Source organism: Nestor notabilis, unplaced genomic scaffold (genome assembly GCF_000696875.1).
Source record: "Nestor notabilis isolate BGI_N333 unplaced genomic scaffold, ASM69687v1 scaffold889, whole genome shotgun sequence".
Classification (NCBI taxonomy): Eukaryota; Metazoa; Chordata; class Aves; order Psittaciformes; family Psittacidae; genus Nestor; species Nestor notabilis.
The window spans coordinates 50815-65333 of NW_009943032.1; the positions used below are offsets into that span (position 1 = coordinate 50815).

General features: G+C 38.1%; 1 protein-coding gene across 1 annotated transcript in view; it reads left to right on the plus strand.

Annotated features, from left to right (window-relative positions):
* EEA1 (early endosome antigen 1) overlaps positions 1 to 14519 on the plus strand; it is a 63466-nt gene that overhangs the window by 46353 nt on the left and 2594 nt on the right. Inside the window, exons 19-26 of the mRNA XM_010021675.1 lie at positions 271 to 601; positions 2076 to 2177; positions 2547 to 2741; positions 3934 to 4116; positions 10356 to 10541; positions 10992 to 11123; positions 12913 to 13098; positions 13403 to 13641. Coding sequence (XP_010019977.1) covers positions 271 to 601; positions 2076 to 2177; positions 2547 to 2741; positions 3934 to 4116; positions 10356 to 10541; positions 10992 to 11123; positions 12913 to 13098; positions 13403 to 13641 — 1554 coding nt within the window. The remainder of the gene's footprint in view (positions 1 to 270; positions 602 to 2075; positions 2178 to 2546; positions 2742 to 3933; positions 4117 to 10355; positions 10542 to 10991; positions 11124 to 12912; positions 13099 to 13402; positions 13642 to 14519) is intronic.

Consider the following 14519-nt stretch of genomic DNA (forward strand, 5'->3'; position numbering starts at 1 on the left):
TTCAAGGACTAATTTGCAATTTATGCATAAACAGCAAAGGAGTAGTTTCTGCTTATGATAGTTGAGGAAGAAAAATCCATCTCAAAATAGTTTTCAGAGTTGCTGGTATGTCTTCCTCAGAGGGACAAAATGCTTATGCTCCGGGTGAAGGAGGTATACTTTGAAGTAGTTCTACAGTTAATATATTAAATAATAGAGATATTTAATGATACAAAAGAGCTGTGAAGAAGAATTTTAAAAAGAAGATTATGTTTCTCTTTGTATTTGCAGGATGTCTAATACTAAATTGGATTTGCAGAAGAAGTCCGAGGCCCTTGAACAAGCGAAAAAGCAAATTTCAAAGCAGGAGGAGGAGAAGGCCAGCCTCAAACAAAACCTTGAGAAATCAAATCAAGATACTAGTAAACAACTTAAAGAATTAGATTGTAAAATGCAAGCAGCAGCATCAGAGCTGCAACAAGTGAAATCAGAGAAGGATGCTCTAATAAAGGACCTTACAGCTACCAAAGACAAGCTCTCAAAAAGTTCTGAATCCTTCAAAAAAAGAAAGGAAGAATTAGAAAAAGAAGTACAAAAAGGAAAAGCAGCTGTGGCAGAAATGGTTAGTAGTTTCTTTCATTAGACATTAAGTTTGGTGAATTTACAGTCTGATAAAATGATTTGGCTTTCCGTCTGCAAACAGTATATACAATGACAATGCACGGACATTAATTGCCTTAAGGAAAACAAATTGTGATTTTTAGTAATTCATATATGTGTCCTATTTTAAAATTTTGTCTGGATATTCACAGTAGTAAACATCACACACCATGATCCCTTTTTCTTGCCACATGCCTTTAATGTGGTGAAGAAACTTAAATGGAGACAAGCAGTGAAACAATTTGGTGGGAAATGTCCCCCTTTTAAAAAGTACATAGCCTTATTATAGCAGCACAAAGTTATAAACCCTTTGCTAAACTGCCACCATATTGAAAAATAATTTATTTTGCTAAGGCCATATTAGCTTAATTTCTGGAGTCTTTGTATATACAACCTTCCTGTGCACTTGACTGGGCATGCTGGAAGGCCGTGTACAGCAGGCAGAGTAACATCATCTGTTGTTGGGGGAGAGGCCTAGCTTAAGGTATTATCAGGGTACTAGAACTGTTTAAGTTTCATAAAGGTTTCACAAGTGATATTATAACAAGTGCTTGACCACCTGAGCAACCTATTATGGTAAAGAAAGTGAACTCTAACTAGCCTTAAAATATGCCTTTTCCTTCCCTCGCTTGCTTTGTTGGTAATATGAGTGGGCACTGTATGAATATATATTTTATAGATTTTCTTACGCAGTTGTTCTGACACCCCTGCCTCAGACATAGTAGGGGTGTCTTTCTCATTCCCTTCTCATCTTACATGTCACCATTTCCCAGAACTCGTTCAGAGCTGCTTTTATTCTGTTCCAAAAAAAAAATCCTGCTCCTAGTTAAAAATAACTTTTTCCTTTACTCTTTCACTTTTTTCAGATAAGCCTTTTTCTTTGCTTTACTTAGTTACTGCTGTTTAAGTATTTGTTTCTCCTAAAAACTTGAAGGATTTTCTCCCCAATTTAGACTTAAAGATAGGAGTCCAGATTCTGCTTCTAATTCTGTAGTCATTTGGAGGCTTGCCACTGTCTTAAGTGCATAATATTTGGGCTTAAAATGTATTCATATATGAATACAACTCCCTCAAATGTACTTTGCTAATGAGTTTTAGAATATCAAGAAATTCTGAATCCTGAGGAGAGTGATGAACCTACAGCTTCCCACAAGAAGAAGGGCTGCCAACAGCAGCTTCAAAGAGGGGGACTATATCTAATTGGAAAAACTCATCAGCACATAACTGAGTTTGTTAGTATCAGCTGTGTTCAGCTTAGCGTTACCACTGTTAAAGTTTTGAAGACTTTTGAGCTGAAAATATGTCTGCAGCTGAGAAGGAAAGCTCTTTCACTGGAAAGGAAAGCATTATTTTTGAAGACTTTGTAGATCCTGCAGAAATATCGGATAACTGCCTTAGAAGTTCACATGAGTATTTCCTTGTCTTACCTTTTTTAGGAAAAATCTTGCCAAGAATTAAAACAGCAGCTCCAGGTGCAAACAGAGTCTGTAGCTAAAGAGAGGAATGAATTGAAAAACTCACTGGAAAAAAAGGAGGGGGTAAGCTGTCTGCATAGTTTCAAAAATCCAGAAATCAGTAATAAAAAGTGTTTAAAAGATTAATTTTCAGTCTCACATGCTGGGCCTGATGAGAGATGAAGAGGTTGCAGTTCTCAAATTATAACCTACCAGGGGCACTGAATTAAGGTGATGCTAAAATTTCCTAGATGATAATATGAAGCTTTAAAATACAAGTTTTAGTCCTACTTTTCTGTGCCCCACAAATCTTAGCTGTGGGGATTTTAGAACCCTTCAGCATTAGTGAAACAGTTACTTGGTATTACTATGTCCTAATTTTTTTTCATACTTTCATAAAAATATTGATTTACATTTAAATTATATACAGTTATTTAATATTTTTGAATATAGATTTCTAAGCAGTTGTCGATAGAACTTGATGCAGCAAGAACACAAGTACTGGAAATTCAGGGTCTTCTGAAGGAGAAAGAAAAAAGTGAGCAACATCTCCAGGGAAGGCTGAGAGAGTTAAAGGAATCTTTTGAGCAAAAGAAAAAGCACAGTGAGATACTGCAAGCTGAATTAAAAATTGCCCTTTTAGAAAAGGTAAGACTGGCCTCTCTTACTCCTATAAGAGCTTTTATTTCAGTGTCTTTATGATAAACAGCTGTTCATTGTAGTAGATCAGGTCAGGATGTGGAAACAAGGTCTTCAGGTGCTGTTGGAGAACCAAACAACAACATCAACAGTAATAAAGGAAGAAAAACCAGCATTGATATATGAATTTGGTAGGAATTGAGTTTCAATAAAGTGATAAAAATTACTAGATTGAATGCATTTATCTTGCTTCATGAGCATGCTATAAAGCAAAAGCTGGCATTTTCTGTAAAGCAGTAGAATTCTGTGAGAGTAGTTTAGACAAACTCTACAGTGTTTTGGAACTTCCATGACAGTTTTAAATCAAGTATTCTCTTATTATACCAAAAGAATTTATGAGTGACAGTATGAAACTCATAAACCATAACGGAAAGAGTTCAGATGTCTTACAGTGTTAGGAAGTGTTGCGTTCTTTGCCATGCACTGTTAAATGTTGCTGAAGTTTTGGCTGCTCTGTGCTATATGATCATATTTAGTCAGTCTACGGAAACTTTAGGATTTAGGACTTGGTGTCATGGTTTAACCCCAGCCAGCAACTAAGCACCACACAGCTTCTTGCTCACTCCCCTGTGGTGTGATGGGGGAGAGAAATGGAAGGGTAAAAATGCAAAAAATCATGGTTGAGATAACAGCAGTTATCTGCCATGTGGTCTGGAATATCCCTATGTTCAGCTGGGGTCAGCTGTCCCAGCTGTGTCCCCTCCCAGCTCCTTGTGCACCCCCAGCCTACTCGCTGGTGGGGTGGTGTCAGAGGCAGAAAAGGCCTTGACTCTGTGTGAGCACTGCTCAGCAATAGCTAAAACATCCCTGTATTATCAACACTGTTTTCAGCACAAATCTGAAACATAGTAGATACCGTGAAGAAAATTATCACAGCCACAACCAGCCCACTTGAAAACATTATTAAGATTTTTAATGTTTGGTTTTAATGTGTTTCACTTAGTCTTTTGACATGAATTAAATTTTGCTGTTAAATTACTTACAAAATATTACTGTAAAATCACAAATATCAGATTAATGAACTGCTGTTTTGTAAGTGGAAAAAAACCTTGTCTTGCAGTAGAAATGCAGTTGATCAAAATGATTAAACTTATTTTACTGACTGTAACTCTAATTGAAACTTCCTATGCTTATGTTTCAGGCAGAACTGGAGAATAAGCTGCAACAGCAGTCTATTTTGTCAGCACAGGAGCTTAAAGCAGAGAAAGTCAAGCTAGCAGACTTACAGAAGAGCCATGAAAAGCATAAGGAAAACATGGAGAAGCTGCAGCTGGACCTTTATGGGAACGAGTCCGAGCTGCTGGCAACAAGGCAAGACCTTAAGGTACTTACAGTCATTTTAGTGTTCATACATGATTTAGTAGATCTGTTTATATACATTTTGAAGATCAAGAAACGGTGCAAGAACAGAATAGGCGGAAAAAAGTTTTTCTGCTTACGTGTGGAATTTAGTGCTGTTCAATCCCTTCCCCTGGGACAGAGGACATCCTGAAACTAATTCAAAGCCAAGCATATTTGCCAGTTTACCTGAAATACCCTTGCACTTGTGCAGCAGCAAAGTGAAAGATGATTTATTTTTGTATTCTTTTAAGAGTTAATTTTTCAAGTTGCTCTTTCTTGTTACATATTGTAGCTCTCAGTTAATTTGAACAGCATAGCTAATTAGGGCAAAGTCTGCCAGCATGTGAGTAACTGCTATCTTCTAGATGATTTAATTAGAATTTTAGTTGTCAGTCTTTTCCCATGCCCTTGCCCCTTCCTTCTTGGCCAGCTGTAGATGTTCAGAGATGTCAAGCTAATAGAAATGGCAGGTTTAGGGACCTGCCTGCAATACAAGTGTCTGAACTTCGTTTTTGAAGTTTTTACTGTTCCTAAGCTGAATTATCTGGTTTGATATTAGGGTGTAGTGCCTTCAAAGAGGTATTGCTGTGAGTTGAGTCATTCAGCAAAGGTGTTTTTTGTCCTTTGTTTCTGCCTCCTTTCTTCATGTCGCTGCTAAGCCAACATTCCAGTTAGTTCCAGCACATACTGTGCTGCAGGGACTGGCTGTCTGCTGGCAAGATCTGTAGCTTCATCACTTTTCGTTTCAGATGAATCCCACTGCACCTTTGTCTGTGTGTGTCTGACACTTGTTCTGGGCTTTTCTGAAATTTATGGAGAGAACTAGGCACTTCAGGAGGATGGATCATCTGATCTGTTTTAGATGTCAGCTTCTGATTGCTTCATTATGTATATGTCTTTGATGGCTTAGATTTCATCACTCCCTTTCACCTGTCCCAGTGGGGGCCTTTCAATCCCACCACTGAAATTGTTAAAGGTCTTGTGGCCATTTCAGATAGGCCCACGTGAGCTGTGGAGGCCTTGCCAAACTCCAGGTTCAGGGTTGTTTTAAGAAAAAGAGAAATAACTCCCTTAAACATAGGCCACTGGAGTTTTACTTATCTTCCTCCTCCTCTGTAGCATTAGATTACCTGCCACATTTCCCTGCAGGTTACAGAGGCTTTACTTTCCATGTAGCTTGGTTGAATTGCTGTGTTAAATTGTGAAGAACTTCAGCTTGATTAACAAGCAACAGTGGTTTAAACAAGCTCTTTCTTACAGTTAGTTACTATAGCACACATATCTCTGTGTGCTAATTTCCTGCAAGGTACTTAGATCAACATTTGGTGATGCAATGACCTGTAAAAGCATTGGATGTGCTCAGTTAACTGGCTTTCTTTTTGGTATAGTTTTCATTTAAGTATCACCTGTTGCAAAAATAGCTCTGAATAAGTATTATTGAACCAGCTTGATGACCTCTAGTTCTGACAAGTACAAAATAGGACAGTAGGCATTCCACATGCTTTTAAACTTGAATGTGGGTGGTAGCAAAAGAGAAAGATAGAACATCCATGCAGAAAGGTAAAATGAGGTGATGGCAATGGGAAAACAAGATTTTCAAGAAGAGCAGTCAGGTAACTTGATTTATTATGTAAGTCTCTGTTGAGCCTAAAGGGCCTGAGGAAGGTTGAGGTCCTCAGTACTGAAGTAATGTACCAACTTGGAGGCTGTTTTGCTGTTTTATTAAAAAAATAAAAGAAAATAATTAAAAAACATATATTACGATTAGTGAGGTCTGCTTGCCACCACTTTTTAATCTGATATGTAGAAGAGGGAGAAGGTGTGGAACTGACCTTTAATTGTGGTTGTGCTGCCTCATTGCAATCTTAGCCTAAAGAACCAGTGATAACTTTTCTTAGGAGGCCTCAAAGGAAAAAGCACATTGGGATAGCCTCAGCATGATAATGTGAGTCTTGAGATTCGAACATCAAAATGCCACTTAAGTCAGAAGAACTTTATGACAGAGTTTCACAGTCCAGTTCAAAATTGTTTGTCTGGATGATGTTTTGCCTTGAATAAGTTACTTAATAAAAGTATATAATCTGAGCAAGAGCTATGGATTTTGATTAAAGTTTACAACCACAGCTGATGGGTAGGCTGGGGTTCAGAGTGATCTGAATTTTATTAGTAGGCAGTAGTACAAGTTTTTAAAACTTGTATTCAAGGTGAGCTTGGGTATCCTTCAGTGCAGGATTGTTCTGAATGGGGCTTTGAGCAACCTGGTCTAGTGGAAGGTGTCCCTGCTGGCTGGAACTAGATGATCTTTAAGGTCCTTTCCAACCCAAACCATTCTTTGATTTTTAATAGAGATACAAACCCCCTGCACAGCTGTGCTGAGTCAGCAGGGTTTGAAGTCCTGCTGTGTCCAGGACTGGCACGACCAGGCTGTATCGTGAGATCCTAGCAAAGGTAGGTTTTCTTTAGTTAAAAATACTACAAGGGAAAACAAATATTCTCACGTGGTGTAGCACCATGCTGTTGCTGAGGCCAGGGTTTCAGTGTGGGGATAGATCATAAAAGGTTGTACAGGGAATGGATGGCATGAGTACGGTGGTAGGTCTAGATCCTCACAGGAGATGGAGGGAGTCGGGCCGTACACAGAGCACCATCTGGTGGCGTCTTCTCGGAATGTCACTGCTGGGATCGCTGGCTCATCTCCGGCTGGGATTCTGAGGTGTGATTGAGAAGTAAGCAAATGTTTCAGATACAGCATTGCATGGGAGACAGATGCAGTGGGCAGCTGCTCCCTGGAGTGCCACCAGCACGGCTGGGTCCCAGTTTGTGGTTCAGTAACAGACGGTCCTTGCTATGGAGCTGTAGCCAGATGCAAGCTTTGAAGCTGTAAGCTTGCAGAGGAAAAGTGAGTGTGTTGTAACAAAATCAGAAGTGAGAACATAGTTATGATGTTATGGATACTATTTGTTGCAAGTTTACTTTGGTATAAATTACCACCTGTAGCAGTAACTACTTTCATACATTTTTGTCTCTGTGACTGGAGAAAGAAATCGGATAGGATTTGAGTGCTTGTAAAAGCTATAGTTTTTGATACATATAATAAAGAATAGCACCAAAGATCATTTGTGTGTATAGATACACATACATATATACATGTGTGTATATATGATATATACATATTTTTGCATGCACACACACAGGGAATATTTTTCTTTTTTGTCGAAAAGGTATTTTTTGTATAGAAGGGTTAATAAAAATGCCGAACTGTTATTTTTGCCTTGATTTTGAGTTCATGCAAACATACTTTGTTGAATCCTTCTCTCCTGAGCTCTGCCAAGTATCTTTCAGTCTTGGCATTTGTGCTCTTTGTAGTCAGCCCTGGTTTCCTCTATGTTCTCTAAAGAATGTTTCTTTGCTTCCAATATTGGCATCTCTGTCAGCGTATCTTCAGTGGACATTCTGGGACAATATTCATGGTGCCAAACCTCAGGCCTGTAAGTCAAGAGTGTAAGTTGCCTATTGTCAGTGTAATCCTTCTTCTTAGGAGGTGAAGAGAGATCAGGTTAGCATCTGTGAATAATTTCATGTCTCTTCTTGTGGACTAGGATCAGGGAGCACACAGACTAAAATGCTCATTTTTGTGCACCTCACTTAGGTGGAATGAATCCACGACTTACCGCCCAGCCCAGCCTAGTTCTGCTGTTGGCACTATAATCTACACTGCAACAGACCAAGTTGTAGTGAATCAGACTGTGATATCTTCTTATCTTTTTATTTATTTAAACTCTGTACCAGTCATCCTAGCATCTGGTTTTATTAGCAAAAATAAGTACAGATTGACATCTTTTGTTCTGTACCTTTTCCTTGGACTCAGTTTTGTCTGTCATCGTGAAGAGCAGTCTCATGACTAAGGGTAACTTGTTGGCAGAATATCTGTCATATTGTGGAAGCAATGGCAAAACTGAATGGTAATTAAATAAGGTAAATGGCATCAGTTTTTTTGAGAGGTGGTTTTATGTTAAAGGTACGATCTCCTCAGCAGTCAAAAAAAAAAAAAAATGAGGCTTAATTGCTGTCTTAGTGAAGACTGGGCCAGGAACAAGGATAATAACTGGAATGTTTAAACATGTGCCAGAGGATTTCTGCTCATTTCCAAAGGATTCTGTGAAGGACTTTTTGCAAGGCAGAAAGAAAGGCATGGGCAGATAGAAGGTTGATTTACTGTTAAAATTACATTGGGTGGTTTCTCAGTATTGTTATTAGTCACAGCACAATTAAGAGGCACTTACTTACACATGTAAGCTATAGTATGCAAAATTCCAAACCTCTTATGTTAAAAACTACTGAATTACAGAAATGTTTGTGGATAATACAGTGCAGAATAGGCCAAATACTGGTTCCCCTTATAAGAAGATTTACGTTGTCTTAAGTGTAGGTACAGACAGTGAGATAGCCTGTATGGCATAGACATTTTGGGGAGAGGGAGAGTGAGAGAGGAGTATTCCCTGTGTGAAGCTTTTAATTTGTGCATCACTATCCACTTCATCAAATTTTATCATCCTGTGCTAACAAATTGGATGTAACCACATTTGCTACTGGAAACAAATTTGAATAAAAGCTGTGGCTTCATTATGTTTCTTTCTAAAGCTGCAGAGACTGTTGGCTTTGCCTGTGAAAATGTTACATGATGATGCTATGCTTCTCATCCTTTCTCACTGTTAGGAAAATACTGTACTCCACTGCCCACAGTGGAGCAGAGAAGGATGGTTTTGCTTTCTGAAAGACCCACTCTGCTGAAAGCTTGAAATTGCAGAAACACTTTCCGTTTTGCTTAAAAATAATTCTGAGTTAACACCTCGCTACGTGTTAAGTAGTGAACACTAATAACTCAGAAAGCAAATAAAGTCATTTGTCTGCAAATTAATTTTAAAAGCCAATGTATGTGAGCTTTTTAAGTCCCACTGAGATTGTTGAAAATGCAATTGAATCAGCAGTGTTCCATCTTTGATGTTTCAAATTGTGTCTGACTCTACAGGCAAAATACTTTAGACATTTCAAGGGAGGGTTAGGGAGGCATCAGAAATCAATCTGGGTTTAAATCAACACAGGAGAGGGTAAAGTATATCCATAATTACATGAAGTCAAAGTTGTGCTTATTGTTCGTTTTAAAATAACTAACTTTCAGCAAGAGGTTTGATTACGATTTAAGTAAGAGCTTAAAAAAGAATTTAGTATATCCTGAAAGGATTTAAATCCTTCTGGTGCACTGAAGGTAATAAACTTATCACTAATAATAAATCTCCTCACATTCTGCATAATTGAAGCATCAAAAATTTCCATAAACCAACAATATTTTGGAGGAGTGGAGGATGAGTTTGGTATTTTTCTTTCTTATTGGTTCCTTATGAAAGAACATGCTTCTAAGCAGAGCTAGTTCTTCCCTAAGCAGGAGGCTTAAAAAATATAACCTCCAGAATATTAAGTCAAGCAGAATCCCAAAATTTGACTTTGCTGTGAGCAAATAGAACGAGTCATGGGTGCAAGTTTTAGGTTGTTTCTTGGGGTTTTGTATAGAGAGATAAATCGAAGTTCTTTTCCTAGGTAATGGAGAGAGTCGAAGGCAAATGAAAATATAATCTGCAGTGGATTTTGAATGGAAGTTTAAATTTTGTGTTAAATGCTGATGCAGCTGAGACTGAAATTTTTTATCCTGATATTAGCATTTTTAGCTTGTACATTTCATTTTAGCATTTTAAAACAAATTTCAATTGTCCTAACACTAGCTTCACTAAAAGTCATTGGTAAAAAATAGCTTTGAATGGCTTATGAAATCTTCGAAAGTATAGCTTCACTGCCGCTTAAGTAACAACTGTCAGAGTTACAGATTACTTGATTTGGCCAGAGAACAGAATAAATTAGTGTGAGCAAATTCAAATATGTCCTCTTTTCATCAGTTTCCTTTCATTCTCTGCCTTTATGTATGTTTTCACCTTTTCTCTGTGGAAAGATGCAAGATGGAATATGTACAGTAAGGTATCGCTGGTGGAAATGGTACTGGGATAGTTTCTTTTGTTTCGGGTAACCTTGTAACCTGGAAGTTTCTGTCAACATTTGAAGCTAAGTGTTGCATGCTAGGTAACAGTTTTTCCATGTGGAAAAACTTCAAATACTTGAGTATGTGAAGCTCTTACACTGACAGATAATTTACAGAACTCTGTTTGTAATTAGTCCACAGAAGAAAAACTTGCTCTAGCTCAAGAAGAGTTAGTTTCCAGCAGAAATCGAATTGCTAGCAATAATCAGCAGATTCAGGAACTGAAGAAAGCAAAGTCTACACTGGAGCAGGATGCATCAAAGAAAGAGCAGCAGCTGGGTGAGAAGACCAAAATGTTACAGGATCTTCAGAATGACAGGGTAAATACCTCTTTCTTTTGAAATCTTCACACAGACACAGACACCCCACACAGACACCCTTTATTAAATTCTGTTACATCTCTAAACAAAGGGTGATTGGGCAGCGTAGCACTGTTGTAATGCATGGCAGTGGCAGTTTTACTGAACCTTTGGTGCAAAGACTTTTAACAGCAGCTGAAGCGAATTTGGTTCGAAATAGGCTGTTAGTGTGTTCTAAGTGGCTAGACAGGTGGAAAAAACCTTATTAGTTTTAAATTTAAAACTGCAAGCATACTGCTACTTGTTTGCACTATGTACTGTGGATAGAGATATGTGGCAGTAGTTTCTCCTTAATTACAAAGCTTCCAAGTAGGTTTTGGGCCCTGGGTGTTTTTTTGTTTGTTCATTTATTTTTTTATTTTATGAACTTGGAAGAAGTAACTTTTCTAACACTTTTTATTTCTCGTTAAGATTTTGAAAGAGAAAGACCTGGCTAATGAGAAATGTAAAACAACAGAGCTCCAAGAAATAAGGAATAGACTTGAAAAAGAAAGTGCCAAACTGGGTGAAGAGCTTAGAGCCTGCAAGCAAGAATTTGAGAAGGTATATTCAGACAAACTGAGTCTTCATGTGGTTGGTTAGCTTACAAGAAATAATGTGCCTACTCAGTAGTTGTTATCTGGAATGGCTTTGCAGAGATAGTTGCTGTAAATATAGAATTACAGGTAAGGGAACCAAAGCCCAGATTTCCTTGTGGTTCTTGAGCAATGATGACTTGATCAGTGATAATCCTGGAGCACCGGTGCCCAGTGTTCTTGGCCTGGTGGAACACACAACTTCTCTTAGCTTCAGGGTGGGTTGTACGTCCTGGCTTTTCTTATGTTCCACTGTAGATTCACTGTGCACACCCTTGATTGACTATTCTGAACTTCAGAAAAGATGTCCAAAAGTGTCACAAATGTGAAGTTTCCCAGATATTCTAGACACATCTGGTATGTATCAAGGATGCGTGGTAGAGTTAAAACTCCCTTGATGTGCTGTGGTTTCTTAAAATGTCTTTAAAAGTCACAGTCAGGGAAGAAACAATGTCAGGAGCCTCATAAAAGACTAAGTCTCTTCTAAAATCATAACAATCTGAAGGGTAAAATTTTGGAGGCTTTAATTAAATAACATTTAGTCTTCTGTAAAACAAACCATTTCTCGCCGCATATTATGTATTTCAGTTTTCAGTCTGCAGAAACAAATGCTCCTAAGAGGCTGCAGTTTGTGTTTTCCATGTTACAGTATTAGAGTTATGTTTGCATCTGTTAAGTACATGGGGTTTAAGTTGCTGCATAAGTATAATGAAGGTACAGTCCCTATACACTAGTAAAAAGAAAGTAACTTGTTATCTTGTGAGTTTCAGATGTTCTTTTGTTCTCCAGTGTTTAAAAAAAAGTCTCTTATGTTTACATAGAAGTCCGCACTTTCTTTCTGTCAAGCAATCTATGCCCAGTACATTCTTGAATTTTGGGAAAAGGTTACTGTAATTCTTATCACTCCTAAGATCTCTATTCTAAAGAACAAAATTTATAAAGACGTATATAAAATGTGTGCACACCAATGGCAGCTTAATATTCATCTCTTGATCTACATACAAGCAATCAGACTAAACCATAAAATGTTTCCTGAAGGCCTATATTCTGTTTCCCATCTACCAAGGATTAGATAGATATGCATATATAGGGCATCCTCCTGTTCTCAGGATATGTTCTCTCCCTATCTTTGGTTTGGTTTTAATTTTGATTTATGGAAAACTGTCAGCCCCTATGAGTCTGTTTGTACCTCCATACTTGTCTGTGTAATTTTATGATAAATGAACTCAGGATTTAGTTATGTTTTATTACAGGAGAACAAGTAAAACTAATATTTAAAAGCAAATGTATCATCCTACTTACTTAGACCAGAGGGTAATTATTTATACATTTAAGACTAATAGAAAGTAACTACAGTCAATGTTTGGTTTTTACGTTGTCATTATGATGCTTTTAACCTCATTATTGCAACCAAAGAACAATGTGAAGTAAATTTTAGAACAGACTCTAGGAAATGACGGTGGACGACTCATTTCAAAGAACTGCATAAAATAACCCAACAGAGCTTCAACTACTTTAGTAGAAATACACAGTAAATTTATTTTAAAAAAGAATGTTGTTCATAATGTAGGTAAAAGTTTAAAATCTTTTTATCATGGAAATCATTGATACTTTGTGCTATAAAATTATCCTTTCTTCCAGTGATAAAACTAAAATTAATGCTGTCTTCTCTTTGGAAAGAATTACAGTAGTTTTGAATTTAAATCATTTACGCTTTCAATGGTGCTACTTTAACTTTGAGCTCTTTATCCTAACAGGAGCTGGGGAATCTCAAGGATGCAAACCAGCTATTGATTCAACAGAAATTAGAGCTGCAGGGCAAAATAGATAATACTAATTCAGCTCTGGAACAGGAGAAAAAAACCCATCAAGCTGTCAAAGATCAGCTGAAAAAGAGAGAAGAGGAGCTGAAGAAAGAATGTGCTGAAATTGAAGCTAAACTGGTTAGTATGTTAGAGAGTAGAAGACTTGTTTTGTGAACATGCCTTTGGATTCTTTCAGGGACAGAGAAGATGGAAAGAGTTGACTTTAATTTCACATTATGTTAACTTCTAAATGACAAGGTCAGAAATCTTTGGGGCATTTAAGGTTGTAGGAGAATTCAGTGGGTTGACAGCCTTGTCTAATAGAGTTTGTTGATTAAAAGTAGTGATTCTAGTACAGTAAGTTTCCTTGCCTCAATTAAATGTAGGGAATAGGGAAAGAATACTTGGAAGGTTGTTTTTCATTGTTCCATTGTATTCTTAGCACACAGAACAAAAAGAGAAAGAAGAAGAAAATAGGAAACATGAGGAGAAGGAGACCAAGCTCATCATGCAAGTCACAGCCCTGAATGAAAACCTGGCTACGATGAAGAAAGAGTGGCAAAGCAGTCAGAGGCGAGTGAGCGAGCTGGAGAAACAGACAGATGATTTACGTGGGGATATTGCTGTCTTGGAAGCAACGGTGCAGAATAACCAGGACGAGAGAAGAGCGTTGCTGGAGAGGTAAGCTATGGTCGTGACACATGCCGAAGCATAGTTTGGGAAATGGAAAGCCTCACACTGCAACTTGTTTCAGTTGATTCAGGATTCTATATGCATGCTTTATTTAAATCTGTGTTTGTTCCTAGTGTTTGGGCTGTGGGTGCAGTTTCCAGAGTGCAACCTTCTGTCGTCCCTACCGAAGTACAGCAAGGAGTGTTGAGGATAAACTGTGCTCTTTGTGGACTTTGGCAGGGTGACTGTTTTGTAGAAAATCAGGCAGGCTTATCAGGACCTTATTTATCACCAAAGCCACAGCTCTGTGCTTGTGCTTGAAGATTTATGCCCATCTGAAAAAGCCTTCTAAATCCATTGGGCTCCTCTGAACTTTGCGGTGTGTAGGTTGTGGCTTCTCATGTCTGTTGTATGAACCTTGCAAGGCCTTACAGAGAAAGCTTCTCTTATCTGAATTAGCTATCCTTCTCCATCACTCCAAGGATCCCCTGCCTTGACTCAATCAGAGGAGATGTACTAGTCATCCAGAAGCCTGGGGGAGACTTCTTAGTGCCTCCAGTAACAAGAATTTGCTTAGGTGCTTACAGGTATGCCCACTGATCAGTGTTAGGAGATGAAATATCTAATTGGATTAGGTAGGCTAAGGTTGCCACAGGAGGCATTTTCTTCCTCCTGAAAACCTACAGTCATCTTTTCTCCAGTTCTGTTATTGTCACTACAATATATTTAAATGTTAGGTAAGCAGAGTGCCTTTCCTTTAGGCAGCAGGAGGCTTGCAAGGCAGCAGGAGTTACCTGAAAGCAGTGATTACAAAGGTAAAAGAAACACCTGTGAGACAGGAAACTTTATTTGCCTTTAGTTCCTGACATGTTTGGTGAAGGCAAAAT